This window comes from Salmo salar, chromosome ssa03 (genome assembly GCF_905237065.1).
Source record: "Salmo salar chromosome ssa03, Ssal_v3.1, whole genome shotgun sequence".
Taxonomy (NCBI): domain Eukaryota; kingdom Metazoa; phylum Chordata; class Actinopteri; order Salmoniformes; family Salmonidae; genus Salmo; species Salmo salar.
The window spans coordinates 14364792-14382796 of NC_059444.1; the positions used below are offsets into that span (position 1 = coordinate 14364792).

General features: G+C 42.8%; 1 protein-coding gene across 1 annotated transcript; it reads left to right on the top strand.

The window, feature by feature from the left end:
- Nucleotides 1-958: 958 nt before the first annotated feature.
- On the top strand, nt 959-11674 carry LOC106598935 (diencephalon/mesencephalon homeobox protein 1-A). The gene is made up of 5 exons (XM_014189963.2): nt 959-1198; nt 6472-6637; nt 6785-6963; nt 7252-7630; nt 8044-11674. Exons 2-5 carry the CDS (start codon nt 6484-6486, stop codon nt 8466-8468), a joined length of 1137 nt encoding a protein of 378 aa, XP_014045438.2. The 5' UTR covers nt 959-1198; nt 6472-6483; the 3' UTR covers nt 8469-11674.
- The last annotated feature ends 6331 nt before the right edge of the window (nt 11675-18005 follow it).

Below are 18005 nucleotides of genomic sequence, written 5' to 3' on the forward strand. Positions count from 1 at the left end.
CGCAGTCATTTGAAGACAGGGGTTTTTGGAGGCTGAGATGGCGTCTTGTCTTCCCTATCCTAGCCCAAATCCTTCAAGGCCGGGAGAGATTCTAAAGGCACTAGCCTGGCATCTATTAGCGATCTCTCCAAAAGTCTTTGCACCGGCGCGCTCTCCTCCAATGGCACGAGGAAAGCCGAAATGCAAATAAAACCAACGTATGAGGTTTTCCAAAACCCAAAACCGTATGAGGTTTTCCAAAACCCAAAGAGGTCCATGTACATCACTAATGCCAAAGTGTTCTGAGGAATTTACATTTCATTGCACAAGAAAAAAGACATTCAGAAATATTTTATAAAAAAAAACACAAAATCATTTTAGACCCTGCAACGGCAATGTCTGTCACTGGCCATAGGAAACATTGAAGTTACCACACTGAAGTTAAAACTGGCTTCTTTGTCCATTTATAAATCAATATAAGTAATTATTATAAAATTATCAAAAATATTAGAAAATAAGTATTGAATATTGTTTTATATTTTTAAAGATAATTGAACAGCGTTTAATAAATTCTGGAAATGTCATCCATCTCCCAATTAGGGGCTACTCAATTCACTGATCCAATATCCCTCAAAGGCAAGAAAAATCTAAGTATACTTGTTTTTAAGTCTTGCTTTCCAGAATTGAAAGGAGTTGATACTCTTCTTAATCCATAAACTGACTGAATGTTTATCAATCCAAACGCAAATGCGAAACAAATATATGTTGACTGCATATGGGAATCTGCAGAAAGTTATATTCTAAAGTTGATGATTTCGAAAATAGGTATGGTCATTGGCCAAACGTCCGCTACTAATGGTGGAGAAAGAGCCTCTTTATTTGATTGACAGCTTCAAGGACCACTAGAAAGCTTACATGACCTCACAGAGCACGCTTTAAAATCCCTCTTCAGCTCATGGCCCAGTAGATGGCAGCTTCCTATGTTGAGCGCGAGACGCACAGGATTCAGACACGCGTAAAGTAGCAGAGCACGCGTTTCACACAGAACTGTATGGACTTGCAGTCGTTCGTTCCCAATCGCACGAAGAGCACGAGAAAGGTGGACATTATAAACAAGGAGCCATAGCAATAATTTGAATCTTAAGAAAATCACTTCAGAATCGGGATACACTTCCAAGCAGCACAACATCCAAAGGCAACTCGGCTGACTAAGCAAGAGGTAAGAACTTTTAGGACATCTCTGGGACTGGGTCAACCAACCTGTCAATGCTGTTAATAATAGTGTTGATACACATGTGGTGGAACAATATTTACATTATTGGTGCACACTTCATGCGTATAATAAACCTAATGGTAATTGCACGATATGATATTATGTTTTACAAGACGTTGTCGATCAAATATCGAGCGAGCATTTACAGTATAGCGAGTACAGTAAAATTATATTTTGGCTGCAGATGTAAAGGCAAGACTTGACATAAGTAATAAAGTAGGCCTATTGAATTGGATAAGATTCAAGTACATTTTTATATAATTAAAATGAGGACATCCAAAAATGGTATATTAGAAAATAAATCAAATGAATATGTAGATATGCAGTGTTTTGTGGAAGTACTTCAGTCATTTCCATCTGGGAATTATGACGCAAGAATTTGTTGAGCGCGTGAGGATTTCATGGCCTGGTATTGTAACTTTTATAGGCGGAACAGCTACATTTCATGTCATTTCCCTTTCATAATTATTAACAACCAGAAAAATAAAGTACATTTTCAACCCTCAGATTTATTGGTTCAAATTGAATAAACCCCAAAAAAGGTATGTTTTATTTTATATTTCGTTTAGTAGGGAGTCGCCATAGAGACTGGTGTCTCTTTTAAAGGAGCCCTGCATATACCATTTCATGGAACTATAAAATCAAATACAATATCAAATAAGTCAAATACAAAAAACAACACAAATTGCACAGACCCTTGCCATTGTGTCAATATGAAATTGCAATGAAATGGTTGTAATAGTAAATGAAGGAATAGTTTGTCAGGACTAGGGGTTTAGGCTACGTTGTTAACCCGTGTTGCCTCCGCCTCCTCACGTGAAATTCTCTAATCAAACACTTTTCTCGCGGCTATGGACAGTCTGGAATACAAAATATGACTCTGACACCCCAAAGGGCAGATTGTCGCTTGCCATACACGAGTCGCCTCGGGCCGAAGGGTTTTTAGCAATAACATTTTTCCTAATTTAGTCAGATCAAAGGGTTGCAATGTACATGCCAATTTTCATAATGCTGTTTTAATAAGCGAAGCTTTGAACAGTGCTGCCTGGGGCACTCTAAAACATACAGCCCGGAGAAGGGATAGGCATATGAATAGACAACAATGGCAGCTAGACAGAATAAGTAGGCTTGTGTGATAAATATGGTAGGCCTATCATAACAGTACAAGGATCAATAACAATACAATGCATGAAAAACGTGAAAGTACAAAATAAGAATTAGTATGAGTAAGTAGCCTCGTTCTCTTTCTCTCTACTCACGCACGTGCACACGGACGCACACACACGCGCGCACGCTGTTGAACAGCACTGTATGTCCGTCGGTGTCAGCGTTGATGATAAATGGAGAGCCTCGCAGTCGAAACCTATTTGCACTTCCATTAGACGGGGAGCCAAATGGGGATCAACATGCATATTTTACCCACGGAGAAGCCATACATCTCAGCCAAAACGTTGCCCCTCGGGGCAATGGGATAAGAGACCGCGAGAGAGGGGAGGGAGGAAAGTGGACCCATTCAACTCAAATACTTGGAGGACCAAAGTAAATGTTTAGCGAAGGACCGTCCTTCTGTCCAGGCGAATTAACCTATTCCCTCTTGCCCTGTGATCACATTCATCAGGCACTGCAGTGTAATAGGTTGGGAATAGGCACTGCGGGCGTCATTCACACACAGCTCCCTCATGCACACACAGTTCCCTCATTCACACACACAGAACACGGACAGCAGCTTCATGGTGTTATAGGTCTGATTTTATTGCTCAGATTATGAGTTGTTACAAAAAACTTTCATAATGCAAAAGGGGGAAAAAGGCAAATTCCTATTTATTTGGATGGAGTGTTTAATTCATTCATTTGATTTAATTGTTAATAAAAACACATTTTAATTTATTTTATTTTTCGGAGTCAATGCTGAGACCAACGTCTCCTTTCCTCCAGATGAGCCCTGTTTAGCACAACAATGCACATCAAAAAACAATATACACATTAAACTCATCACATCCACATTCAAATACACGTTATTATAAACAACAATACATGAAAAGCAAAACACAATGATAAAAGCAGATACAGTCTTTAGTGATGGTGCAATGGCCTAATAGAGAGCTCTATCTGAACGCAATCAAATATTGAAATAAACGTTGTAATAATACAATTGTCAAAATCATTCATAATATAATATCGATAGGCCTAACATTATAAAATAACAATAATAGAAAATAACAGTTTACCAGGCCTATTACATTGTTGTGTAGGTTACAACTATATCATTTAAGGTCTTACTATATCATAAATGAACATGATTAAGGGATTTAGTGACATTGGATTACGTATTGTCAAGGGTAATGAAGTCAATGAACTTCAAGTAAAGGCTTACTTCTCAAGCATGTTAGCAATTACAGTTAATATTCAATTAAATACATCAATTTGATCCTTATCACAGACTGCATTAAGTGCAGCGTCACTTTTTTTTATTGAATTGCGTGTGGATAACTGAAATTCTTGACTGAATTTGAATTATCACAGCCTCCTTAGCCTTGGGCAAGACTTGAGGCAGTTCATAATGTTGTATAATATTCTTATGTACAATTTAATATGTATAAATTGACTATAATAAATATGAGTCCCAATGCGCTCTTATATCAAGCTTATCTTCGAGCTTGTGGTGATAGAATCAAGATACAGTCAAAGAGCAATTGAGCACCATGATATTTCGAAAACGACTAACTATTTGAATGACTTGAATAGGCCGACCTACATTTTCAATCAGCCGAATAACGCATGGACCTATACCTTTTTTGGTTTAATTTAAATCAAAACATTCATATTATAAATATTCTTTGCCCCCAGTAACCCATAGTGAACTTCCCCAAATCAAATCAAATCGTATTTGTCACATGCGCCGAATACAACCTTACCGTGAAATGCCTACTTTCAAGCTCTTAACCAACAATGCAGTTAAGAAAAATATGAGTTAAGAAAATATTTACTAAATGAACTAAAGTTAAAAAAGTAACACAATAAAATAACAATAACGAGGCTAATAGCTGGAGTCTTTAGCAATTTTTAGTGCCTTCCTCTGACACCACCTGGTATAGTGGTCCTGGATGGCAGGAAGCTTGGCCCCAGTGATGAACTGGGCAATACGCACTACCCTCTGTAGTGCCTTGCGGTCGGAGGCCGAGCAGTTACCATACCAGGCAGTGATGCAACCAGTCAGGATGCTCTCTGGTGCAGCTGTAGAACTTTTTGAGGATCTTAGTATTCTGTATCGCAGATCCTGAACTGGCCAATGAAAATACACCTGAAGGAGCACAGACACCAGTGAAGATGAAAACATTAGAGGCTACATCCCAGGCCTAGCATGTCAAAATGCTATAGTGAGGCAATTTAAGACTTTAGGAACCCTCTCCCGCTTCCAAATCTCCTGATACCTGCCATGCATGGGAATATTTATATATTTTCTGTCTGTTATAATCATAACCGCTCGAGCCTCGAAGATGTCCCTTCTTGTCAAAGACCTCGACACTAACATGTATCTAATCGTGTCCTGAAGCATTTCATTTTATCTATGGAAATCTTAAAGGGGCAAATAATAACCTACAAAAATGCAGGATGAGATATTTGGCCTCGGAGACCTTACATATAACCCGCTGGCCACAGACGTCAATTCAACGTATATTCACATTTACATTTACATTTAAGTCATTTAGCAGACGCTCTTATCCAGAGCGACTTACAAATATTCCACGTTGGTTCAACATAATTTCATTGAAATGACGTGGAAACTGCGTTGATTCAACCAGTGAGCCCAGTGGGAAGGCTTTGATTCCTTTGCTGTAAAGTTGTTCTGTCCAATAACATGAAGGATATACTTTTAATTAGACTTATTATAAAACACATTTTTTTAACCTTAATTTAACTAGGCAAGTCAGTTAAGAACAAAATCTTATTTACAATGACGGCCTAGGAACAGTGGGTTAACTGCCTTGTTCAGGGGCAGAACGACAGATTTTTACCTTGTCAGCTCGGGATTCGATCTAGCAACCTTTCGGTTACTGGCCCAACGCTCTAGGCTACGTGCCATGAGAAAAGTGTTTGATCAGCGAATTCCACGTAAGGAGGCAGAGGCAACACAGGTTAACAACGTAGCCTAAATAGAAACCAACATGGTCCAACAAATAGTAGGCCTAGTTAAAAAATAACTAAAGTGGCTGCTAAAATTCATAGGCTAACCGAATGAGATAATTCAGTAGGCCTAGCTAAAGCATTGGTATTGACAGAAGGTATTGAATAGCCTATCATTACCGTTCAATATAATACATTTTCGTAATTTAGCAGACGCTCTTAATCAGAGCGATTTACAGTAGTGAGTGCATGCATACATTTTCTTACTTGCATGTACTGGTCCCCCGTGGGAATAAAACCCACAACCCTGGCATTGCAAGTGCCATGCTCTACCAACTGAGCCACACGGGACCTCTGTGCTTTCAGGTTGCCATCCCGGCGTGGAACAAATCTTCTTATACCATTTCCAAAGCGTTTCATCAACGCAATGATCTCTCAGCGCTTTCAAAGGGGATTTGCGCCTTTGCTGCGATCACAGGGAAAGTAAGTAAATAAAATCCTTCATAAGGCATCCGTTACGCTTTATTACGTGAACGAGTGATAATTACGCCCTACCCCAATTAAAATAATCGTGTATAATTAATGGCTTGAACCAAGCGATAATTGGATATTATTAATGGTTAACGTTTTTGTCCAGATATTAAAATGTATTGCCCCTGAGCCATACGTCTACCTTGACGAAATGAAATGCGTCTGTATGCGATTCAAATGACCACGTCGTTGGCTATTACAAGCACCACACGACTCTGATAACTTTAACATGAACAAATTAAATCATGGTTCGTCAAGGATTAACCAACCTTGCTTGCACAGATAAACACAAAGGTCTGCAAAACTGCAACTTTATATGAGGTGATCAAATTATGAAATGCAATATGCATAAACTGCAAGTGCACCACTGTCTACACACAACATACAAAATATCCTGAACTGTCAGATCATAAACAAACAGTGAATTTAGACCGTTCATTACGCGCGTATCTAAAATGGGGACGTTTACGCATGCAACAATAGCCTATCAAACTCTCCGGACAGATAGCCAGATGAAAACATTCTAGCAAATGCTAACATGATCTACGCTTGTTTTCCAACAGGTAGCGGCCGTTATGCAGCACTATGGAGTGAACGGCTACTCTCTCCACGCGATGAACTCCCTGAGCGCAATGTACAACCTGCACCAGCAGGCCGCGCAACAGGCGCAGCATGCGCCAGACTACCGACCTTCAGTGCACGCGCTCACCCTCGCGGAGAGACTGGCTGGTAATTGAGTCCAACAAACACACTTTTACACACACTAGGCATCACCTTTGATGATCACCTTCTGACATATCCCCCTATAGGATAGGGTACCATGCAATTCATTAAACTTGCCGTGTTTCTTCTCTTCCAACGGCTGCACATTTCAAGACATCATTCTGGAGGCTCGCTACGGGTCCCAGCACCGCAAACAGCGCCGGAGCCGCACCGCGTTCACCGCACAGCAGCTCGAGGCACTGGAGAAGACCTTTCAGAAGACCCACTACCCCGACGTTGTGATGCGCGAGCGCCTGGCCATGTGCACTAACCTCCCCGAGGCCCGCGTGCAGGTAACTAATTAATTAACATTCAGAATGCATGGTACCTGTAGATTGAAATACAAACAACATTGATTATTGTACCTGAATTATAATTTCATGAAATGTATTTACCACTGGGTAAACATTCCAGAAAAAAATTACTTTAGTAATTTGCAATACTTCTTTGCTTTTCTTAAAGATGAACAGTAGGCAGGCCTACACCAATGTAACACACATACATCCACAACCATTTGGCTTAATCTCTTGCACCCTGAGTATGCTTCTGACTGTCTCCCAATATGGCAACCTTTCAAACAGGTGTGGTTCAAGAACCGCCGGGCCAAATTCCGCAAGAAGCAGCGTAGCCTGCAGAAGGAGCAGCTCCAGAAACAGAAGGAGGCCAACCGAGAGGGAGGTGACGAGGAGGAGGCTCCCACCACCATCACTCCAGAGAACCAGCTCCCCCCATCCTCTTCCTCCTTGGAGGTTGAGGGTCCGCCCCGTCTGTTGGTGTCGGAAATTAGCGTGGAGTTGAACGTGACCTCGGCGGAGCAGTCAGGCAGCGAGTCGGCCACAGAGGACAATGCCACCGATAAGGAGGAGGAGTCTAATCCACAGAGGGAGGAGTTAAAGAGTGAAAGGGTGATGACGCCCGGAAACGTCTCTCCACCCTGCAAACGACTTGGCCCCAAACCTGGTAAAGGACAAGCTCTTATGACTGGCACTGGTACAGCTCTAATATACTGTAGCTGGGGGGGCATTAGAAAACAGACAGTCAATCAGAGCATTCCTTTAGGATAGTCAATAAAGAGTAAACATATGAAATGCTCACGTAGCCTAAATAGAAACCAACATGGTCCAACAAATAGTAGGCCTAGTTAAAAATAACTAAAGTGGCTGCTAAAATTCATAGGCTAACCGAATGAGATAATTCAGTAGGCCTAGCTAAAGCATTGGTATTGACATCAGTTCATTTCTGTCATACTGGCAAATGAAGAAGTGGCACAACAGCTTTGCTGGTTCTTTGTTAGTTCTACATTTGTCTGCCTCCCTGCCCACCAGTAAAACTTAGTTTAATGTTATTGACTCATGCCTTTTCCTCTTACCCAGAATCCCCTATGGTCTCCCGGTCTGTGACGCCCTCGTCCAGTGGTGTCAGCGGTGGGATCTCCCAGAGCCACTCCTACTCCTCCTCCCCGCTCAGCCTCTTCTGCCTGCAGGAGCAGTTCCGCCAGCACATGGCTGCCACCAACAACATGGCACTCTACCCTTCCTTCGACATGGGCACCCCCCCATCTCTGCCCTACCTGGGCATGAATGTCAACATGTCTCCGGCGCCGCTGGGCTCCCTGCCCTGCCAATCCTACTACCAGTCCCTGTCCCACCACGCAGCGCAGCAGGTGTGGAACAGTCCCCTGCTCCAGGCCTCCGGAGGGCTCCCCAGCCAAAACAGCAAGACCACCAGCATCGAGAACCTCCGGATGCGGGCCAAGCAGCATGCGGCCTCCCTGGGACTGGACACGCTGCCTAACTAAGCCCCAGGATCTTAGTGTGACCTAGCCGGGAGATCGGTACTACATCCCACCCATCCCTTGTGTGTAACCTCCGTAGCCCTATAGGAACCATAGCCTCCAGCAGATGGTTTCGGGGCATTAGTAGCCAGAGTTCTGAAAAACCAAAATGGCAAATCACCCTGGACCGAGTTCTCTCCTGCTTCTTGCTTTATCAGTTGCCTACCTTCTGGGATTGCACAGGCTATACACAGGATCTCTAAAGCAGAGAAAATACACTTCATATGTATTTAACTGTCTAGTGTTGCACTTTGTGATAAAGACTTTGCAATGTAATGTTTACAGATAAAATATGAATTTAGGCAGTTAAGGGAATTTGGGTCTTCAAGGGGGGAAATACATTTGTGCCAGCATTGGTGGCATTGAGAGACTATTTGTACCGTGGGGCCATTACCATTTCAATTAGGTCATGTAGGTACATAGCACATTCTAAAAAAGCAAGCACATACATAAATATAAACTCAAGCCATGTTCTCCTCAATTTCCTAATTAGAAGTGACTAATTTATCAGTTTAATGCCCAGTATTAAATCATGTTGTACAGAGACTGGCTTGGTAATGAGAAAATAATTTCAGTGACTAAATGTGCAAAGCTTTTAATTACATTTTGCCCTGGGCAGAGGGGAGGGGAGCATATGCAATTATGAACATGCATACTATTTATGATTCCCTAATATCCAAAGCTCTGAGCAGAAAAAATGCCACCAAGGCAAACAAATGATTAGTGTCAAAACTCAATGTGTCCTGCTGCACAAACAAGATAATGTAATACAACACAAGGAGATGCACACATGGAGGAATTAACCTGCATATTTCATGTTTACACCTCTTTTCACCATTTACCCCTTCTGATGTAACTTGGTAATAGCATCCCTCCACAAACTGAATAGGGGGCCTTTAGGGTTTGGGGTTGGGGGGGTGTTGTAAGTCTCCAGTACTTTCTGTTGTACTGTGGCCAATCTTTAAACTCTTGTCAATTATGCACCTGTGATTCTCTCTGTGCTGGGGTCCCATCAAGTCCATCCACTCCGATAATGTAAATAATTGTAATATGTAAATTAAGAAGAAAAATAAGTCTATCTATTAATGTTTACTGATAAGGCAAATGTAAAGGTGTTCATATGTTGTTAATTGATCATAAACTGTCCAAGTTGGCGATTCCTATAGTTGTCAGTTGTACAATAGTATTTAAACGGGTCACGCCTTTCCATTACCTTCTATTCCCGGGACCACTGAAGCTATACTGTCTGGTAGTCTACATATGAGCTCCATTACCTTCTATTCCCGGGACTACTGAAGCTATACTGTCTGGTAGTCTACATATGAGTTCCATTACCTTCTATTCCCGGGACTACTGAAGCTATACTGTCTGGTAGTCTACATATGAGTTCCATTACCTTCTATTCCCGGGACTACTGAAGCTATACTGTCTGGTAGTCTACATATGAGTTCCATTACCTTCTATTCCCGGGACTACTGAAGCTATACTGTCTGGTAGTCTACATATGAGTTCCATTACCTTCTATTCCCGGGACTACTGAAGCTATACTGTCTGGTAGTCTACATATGAGTTCCATTACCTTCTATTCCTGGGACTACTGAAGCTATACTGTCTGGTAGTCTACATATGAGTTCCATTACCTTCTATTCCTCTGACTACTGAAGCTATACTGTCTGGTAGTCTACATATGAGTTCCATTACCTTCTATTCCTGGGACTACTGAAGCTATACTGTCTGGTAGTCTACATATGAGTTCCATTACCTTCTATTCCTGGGACTACTGAAGCTATACTGTCTGGTAGTCTACATATGAGTTCCATTACCTTCTATTCCTGGGACTACTGAAGCTATACTATCTGGTAGTCTACATATGAGTTCCATTACCTTCTATTCCCGGGACTACTGAAGCTATACTATCTGGTAGTCTACATATGAGTTCCATTACCTTCTATTCCCGGGACTACTGAAGCTATACTGTCTGGTAGTCTACATATGAGTTCCATTACCTTCTATTCCCGGGACTACTGAAGCTATACTGTCTGGTAGTCTACATATGAGTTCCATTACCTTCTATTCCCGGGACTACTGAAGCTATACTGTCTGGTAGTCTACATATGAGTTCCATTACCTTCTATTCCCGGGACTACTGAAGCTATACTGTCTGGTAGTCTACATATGAGTTCCATTACCTTCTATTCCCGGGACTACTGAAGCTATACTGTCTGGTAGTCTACATATGAGTTCCATTACCTTCTATTCCCGGGACTACTGAAGCTATACTGTCTGGTAGTCTACATATGAGTTCCATTACCTTCTATTCCCGGGACTACTGAAGCTATACTGTCTGGTAGTCTACATATGAGTTCCATTACCTTCTATTCCTGGGACTACTGAAGCTATACTGTCTGGTAGTCTACATATGAGTTCCATTACCTTCTATTCCCGGGACTACTGAAGCTATACTGTCTGGTAGTCTACATATGAGTTCCATTACCTTCTATTCCCGGGACTACTGAAGCTATACTGTCTGGTAGTCTACATATGAGTTCCATTACCTTCTATTCCTGGGACTACTGAAGCTATACTGTCTGGTAGTCTACATATGAGTTCCATTACCTTCTATTCCCGGGACTACTGAAGCTATACTGTCTGGTAGTCTACATATGAGTTCCATTACCTTCTATTCCCGGGACTACTGAAGCTATACTGTCTGGTAGTCTACATATGAGTTCCATTACCTTCTATTCCCGGGACTACTGAAGCTATACTGTCTGGTAGTCTACATATGAGTTCCATTACCTTCTATTCCCGGGACTACTGAAGCTATACTGTCTGGTAGTCTACATATGAGTTCCATTACCTTCTATTCCCGGGACTACTGAAGCTATACTGTCTGGTAGTCTACATATGAGTTCCATTACCTTCTATTCCTGGGACTACTGAAGCTATACTGTCTGGTAGTCTACATATGAGTTCCATTGTGGCTGTGATCATAAAAGTTCTACTGTTTCCCTCCAGCCTGTCATACTAACTGGTCCAGTGGTAGATTTAAAATGTTGGAGAGAATAATCTGGAAACCACAGGCATTATCATTTTTTCTCTGTTAACAATGTAAGTTTGAAAAGTGATGTTGTAAAATAAATCCTAAATAAAGCAATGCTTGGTCTTTACATACTGTAGCTTCCTTCTCTCGGTTTTTGTTCTCACATGCCAAAGCTAGCCACTGCTAAGGATTTACAAACAGTCTTCTTCCAGGGGAGGAAGGAGTGCAGTGTGGAGGAAGGGAATTCACTTTTAGAGGAAGAGAGAGAATGTGAGAAACGAGGGGGAAAAGGAAGGTGACAGGGACAACAAGAGGGAAAGACAGGCAATATACAGAATGGTAACACCTTACTTGACACCCAATGTCATAACACGTTAGGACACGGTCATAACCTGTCATATTATGGTCATAACACTGTCATGACCCATACATTTACACGTGTTGTGACATATATTGCGTTATTTTATGGCTGGTTATGACACCTACATAAGAGTGTCAAAACCCACATTTATTCAAATGAGTTTCTTTCCCTGCCAAGAAGTTTCCTTTCGTTTGAAAGTTTGTTTTTTAAATCAGTTGCTGTAATGAATTCTTGTAGAAAATAGACTTCATGACACTGTCATGACGCATTATGACCATCATAATCATATAAGCCAGATAGGCCTATCACCTACATGCCCTTGTATCAGTCATCAGTCAAAAAGAGGGTGTCTTGTCCTGCTCCTGAAACCCTTTCCTGCATCCAGCCCAGTCATCAGCAGCAGAGCATTGGGCTAGGTGCATGTCTGACCTCAATGTGTGTGCAATTACAATGATAATTGAATAAGGTAAATAAAAAATAAAAAAATATATATATATATAACATAAAAATACTGTTGACACATAGGCTATGGTGTAATGGAATGTTTTGCCTTGTGTGGTAGGTTTTATGGGGTTTTACACTCTTATGTAGGTGTCATAACCAGTCATAAAATAACACAATATATGTCACAACAGATCTAAATATATGTGTCAAAGTTATGACCATATTATAACAGGTTATGACAAGTTATGTCAGTTGTTATGACATATTATGACACGGTTGACTGTGTCATAATGTGTTATGACGCTGGGTGTTAAGGAACGTGTTGCCCCAAAAATATATATTAAACAGGAACAGGTCAGTGAGAGAGAGAGAAGAAGGTAATCAGGAGAAATAAAAAGCACAGGGGACATAAGCCATCCCCGATGAATAAGCAGCCTATTATCCTGAAGAATGGCGGCCCGGGGCGGTGATTATGCTGCTATTATATCTTAAACAGCGTGGTTTGTCAAAATGCACAAGACCCCCCCCCTCTCTCTCACACACACACCTTCCCCCCTCTGATAGCGTTCTAGGTTAGTATCGCTGCCATCCCCACCAACACCATGTGACCTGCCTCCTTGCTCTTCCCACTAAACTGCATGTTGATTGCCTGGCTGTGACATTGTTCAACTGCTAATTGATTTGTCCTCATTAGATATATCCTCCCTAACGGTGTAAATACAAAAAAAATGCAATCTGTTATGGATAAACACTTCCTCAAAAGCGGATACATGGGATAACAACCCAGATTAGCATAGTGTTAATGTGAATGTAACAATTTACCTCAACCTTGCTGTATTTTATTACATTGTAGGTGTCCTATTTAAAGGGCATCCTTGCTATAACACAGATATGCCTCTCGATATGTAAAGCTGAATGTCCTTGTTATTCCGGGTAGCAATTTTCCCCTGGGATTTTGAACCAGCAAACTATGACAACACTACTAAGTGGTCTTTATCCAACCCCCAAACACATCAATGTAGGGACACACAGATACACACACCAGTGCCTGAGGGCCCAACGGGGACTGATGTAGTGTAGATTGTAATGCCGCAGGGTCAAGCGTGTTCAGCCTTGATGCAGGATAAGGTGCTATTCTCTATATGATTCAGAGGAAAGTCTGCACAACGGCCAAATATCCTACCTCCCAATCCCCAAAAACTCTCTCGACATCAAGCTAGCTGGAATAAGCCTTATACCTGTATACCTCACCGGATCATTTAGTTGAGATAAATCAGTAAGAACATGACCCTTATCTAGCCAAATACTGCTTCACTGGGTAAAGATCTGAATCTGGAGCCCTAAAGGAGGGTCAAATCCCAAAAGATAAACCTGACGATGTGGGCATACTGTAGTGTAGATGTAGCTGAACTTGCAGATTGCTGAACTCTCAGGAAAAGAGATGTTTGTCCAAAACGTTGTGAGGAAAGATGCACCCTGATCTTTTAATTCGTCTGGAGCCCTCCTGCACAAAAATCACAGTGTACCATTCAATCAAGGTTTTTTTCTCTCCCGCCTCCATGGTTAAAGGTTTTAACCCTGCCAAGAATGAAAAGAGCCACCGTAAGAAACCCGGCCCATTGAGGTGTAACAGGCTCTGCCAGAATATGATTCGGATCCTGTTTCCAGCATTCTTTTAGCCCGCTGGCATCGCAATTTCGCCACATATTCTCCGAGCTGTCAACCCAGGGAAATCCCTCTAATAGCACATTGCCCAGATACACATTAAAATGCTCCTGGAAACCACCGGGAGCTTAGTGACACACATACACTTCTGATGTTCAACAGGCTTTTAAACATTGAAGTATTGAAAGTTTGAAGACTACCAATCCTTGTACTATTTCAAATTGCATGCAAGACCATGCTCTGAATAAATGTATTGTTGTTCTACATTTTTGTTGAAAAAAAGAAATAGTTCTGGACAAAAAGAAAGGAAAAGGATACAAGAGGACAAAGGGGAGGAGTCCTGGCCAGAAGAGGACAAAGGGGAGGAGTCCTGGCCACAAGAGGACAAAGGCGAGGAGTCCTGGCCAGAAGAGGACAAAGGGGAGGAGTCCTGGCCAGAAGAGGACAAAGGGGAGGAGTCCTGGCCAGAAGAGGACAAAGGGGAGGAGTGATGGCCACAAGAGGACAAAGGCGAGGAGTGATGGCCACAAGAGGACAAAGGGGAGGAGTCCTGGCCAGAAGAGGACAAAGGGGAGGAGTCCTGGCCAGAAGAGGACAAAGGGGAGGAGTGATGGCCACAAGAGGACAAAGGCGAGGAGTGATGGCCACAAGAGGACAAAGGGGAGGAGTGATGGCCACAAGAGGACAAAGGGGAGGAGTGATGGCCACAAGAGGACAAAGGGGAGGAGTCCTGGCCAGAAGAGGACAAAGGGGAGGAGTGATGGCCACAAGAGGACAAAGGGGAGGAGTGATGGCCACAAGAGGACAAAGGGGAGGAGTGATGGCCACAAGAGGACAAAGGGGAGGAGTGATGGCCACAAGAGGACAAAGGGGGAGGAGTCCTGGCCAGAAGAGGACAAAGGGGAGGAGTCCTGGCCAGAAGAGGACAAAGGGGAGGAGTGATGGCCACAAGAGGACAAAGGGGAGGAGTGATGGCCACAAGAGGACAAAGGGGAGGAGTGATGGCCACAAGAGGACAAAGGGGAGGAGTCCTGGCCAGAAGAGGACAAAGGGGAGGAGTCCTGGCCACAAGAGGACAAAGGGGAGGAGTCCTGGCCACAAGAGGACAAAGGGGAGGAGTGATGGCCAGAAGAGGACAAAGGGGAGGAGTCCTGGCCAGAAGAGGTAAAGGGGAGGAGTCCTGGCCAGAAGAGGACAAAGGGGAGGAGTCCTGGCCAGAAGAGGTAAAGGGGAGGAGTGATGGCCAGAAGAGGACAAAGGGGAGGAGTCCTGGCCACAAGAGGACAAAGGGGAGGAGTCCTGGCCACAAGAGGACAAAGGGGAGGAGTCCTGGCCACAAGAGGACAAAGGGGAGGAGTCCTGGCCAGAAGAGGACAAAGGGGAGGAGTCCTGGCCAGAAGAGGACAAAGGGGAGGAGTCCTGGCCAGAAGAGGTAAAGGGGAGGAGTGATGGCCACAAGAGGACAACAGGTGGTTGACACTCTTCTTTAGTTCCACTTCATCTCCCATTCTATTGTTGGCCATTTTAAACACTCAGCCTGCCATCTCCTCAAGGATAATCCTCTTAGAGGAAGAAAAGAAAACAGCAATGTGAGTTGGGAGCAGTGCATCGCCTGTCCCTGGCCTGGTTGAGACACTGTGCCAGGCACGAATAGTTACACATCACAATATTCCATACTATGTTGAGATGATTTTACATCCCAAGTTTGTTTACTATTTGTTTATGTAAAGTCAGTTGATGACCAAAATGTTTGTAAAACATTTAGAAGTACAGAGCAGTATTAGGAAGCCTCACCAGCCCATCCCAAGTTTTGTCAATGTAACACCATTTACTGTAGAGCCTATGTCAAGTCAGTTGATACCTAATAAAGTTTTTAAAGCAACTGAAATAGTGTAGTGCTGATCGGGAGGCCATGCTGTGTCGTGTTTGAGCCCTGTGGCGGGTTGGTTTCCTGCTGGGCCCACTCTTCACAGTGTGTCTGGGACAAAGACCCCCACTGGTGCACTCCTCTCACTCACAGCGGACTGGGCCAGCCGTCTGATCCTCGCCTGTGGGCCTTAACACCCAGCAGAAGTTCCTATATGAACACATAGGCCTTGGGGCAGGATCACATATCTATCATTACCTTTCAGGGGGGTTTCCTTTTGTCCTGACATCCCTTCTGATGGTTGTATAAAGTAAAAGGGAGTAAACATAGCTGTGTATGTAGTCACCAACACAGTAGGCCTATGTCTCAAAGGCTTCTGCTCGTTCAGCCCAAACTGCTATTATGTCGTATGCTGATATCACACCACAACATAAATGGACCATCTTGTAGGGTCACACAAAAGTCCCACTACACTCATTCGCTTATCTTGGCTTACTCTCAATCTTCCTCATCTGCTCCCTCCCTCTATCCCTGCCATTGGCTAATTCAATAAGGAACAACCTAATACAAAGAGAAGAGAGGAGTAAGTCATTCCTAATAGTCTCTCGTCTCCTGAGCGTTAAAACATGTAAATGAATGTAAAACCCATAGGAAACATATTTACAATACCTTTAGGTAATCACAAGATGCGGCCGCGGTGTCCTGGGCCCGCCGACTGAAGCAGTCAATACAGAAATAGTTTTTATGTGTTATTAATTCCCTTTGCATTTGCAGATACATCCTCTGTTTTCATGCTAATACAGTAATCACTCACAATCACACAGTGAAATGATCTGCACTCATCTGTGGAATAAAAAGACCAAGGGGAAAACGAGGTGAGACATACCATTTTAGCATCTCTCTTTCGTCCTTAATGTTCATCTGGAAGACGCCGAGCAAACAGCCTCTCTTCTCGCTTGGTGGCGACAGGGGCGCCGCTTAATAGCAGCGCGAAGTCGATGACACTCGGCGGCTCCCGCTCGTTAGCCGCGTCCACACCGCTTTCATGCTGCATTGCCCAGTTGGTACAACAACAGAGAGGGTCATCAGTGGTGTGATGGGAGGAGAGGTACTATACCCTTGCATTCACGTTAGATCTGAGAAAAAATACATTGTAGGCTGCCTTTAAGTGGCATTAAACAGTACATTGAAAAAATGCAACCGTTGTAACGACAGGCCTAGAGATTCTCAGAGAGCCAAATATGACAATGATTATTTGAGTGTTCATTATGAAAATGTTTAGAATCTGAATGAAAGTCATGATGGTATTACATTTAAAAGAAAGAGTTCCAACGACATCAGAAAATGATAAAATAGTGACGGTCACTATGGGACCACATCAGCCAGACTTGAATTGTTTTATTTCAACCTCAGTGACTGGGCATAATGATCTATAAACAAATAAACATTCTGTTTATTTGACAGGGCAATGTTTCGAGTGTAGGTTGAGTTTATCCTCAAAATAATTTAAAGCTAATCTATGGGTCTAGTAACTTCGAGCCATATTTTTAATAGAGAGCTCTGACTTGTATAATTGTCTAATACTGACACCTAGAGGCCAAAGGTAGCACTGCATACAAATGCATAAATCCATTGAAAAATGACTGTTAAAACAGTAGTATATTATACACTGCTCAACAAAAATAAAGGGAACACTTAAACAACACAATGTAACTCCAAGTCAATCACACTTCTGTGAAATCAAACTGTCCACTTAGGAAGCAGCACTAATTGACAATAAATTGCACATGCTGTTGTGCAAATGGAATAGACAACAGGTGGAAATTATAGGCAATTAGCAAGACACCCCCAATAAAGGAGTGGTTCTGCAGGTGGGGACCACAGACCACTTCTCAGTTCCTATGCTTCCTGGCTGATGTTTTGGTCACTTTTGAATGCTGGCGGTGCTTTCACTCTAGTGGTAGCATGAGACGGAGTCTACAACCCACACAAGTGGCTCAGGTAGTGCAGCTCATCCAGGATGGCACATCAATGTGAGCTGTGGCAAGAAGGTTTGCTGTGTCTGTCAGCGTAGTGTCCAGAGCATGGAGGCGCTACCAGGAGACAGGCCAGTACATCAGG

Bases quoted from the DNA above. Each gene is read 5' to 3' on its own strand.
- LOC106598935 (XM_014189963.2), top strand. From the start codon at position 6,484: ATGCAGCACTATGGAGTGAACGGCTACTCTCTCCACGCGATGAACTCC. The intron at 6,638-6,784 runs GTAATTGAGTCC...GCACATTTCAAG, and splicing joins CCTCGCGGAGAGACTGGCTG to ACATCATTCTGGAGGCTCGC. The intron at 7,631-8,043 runs GTAAAGGACAAG...CCTCTTACCCAG, and splicing joins ACGACTTGGCCCCAAACCTG to AATCCCCTATGGTCTCCCGG.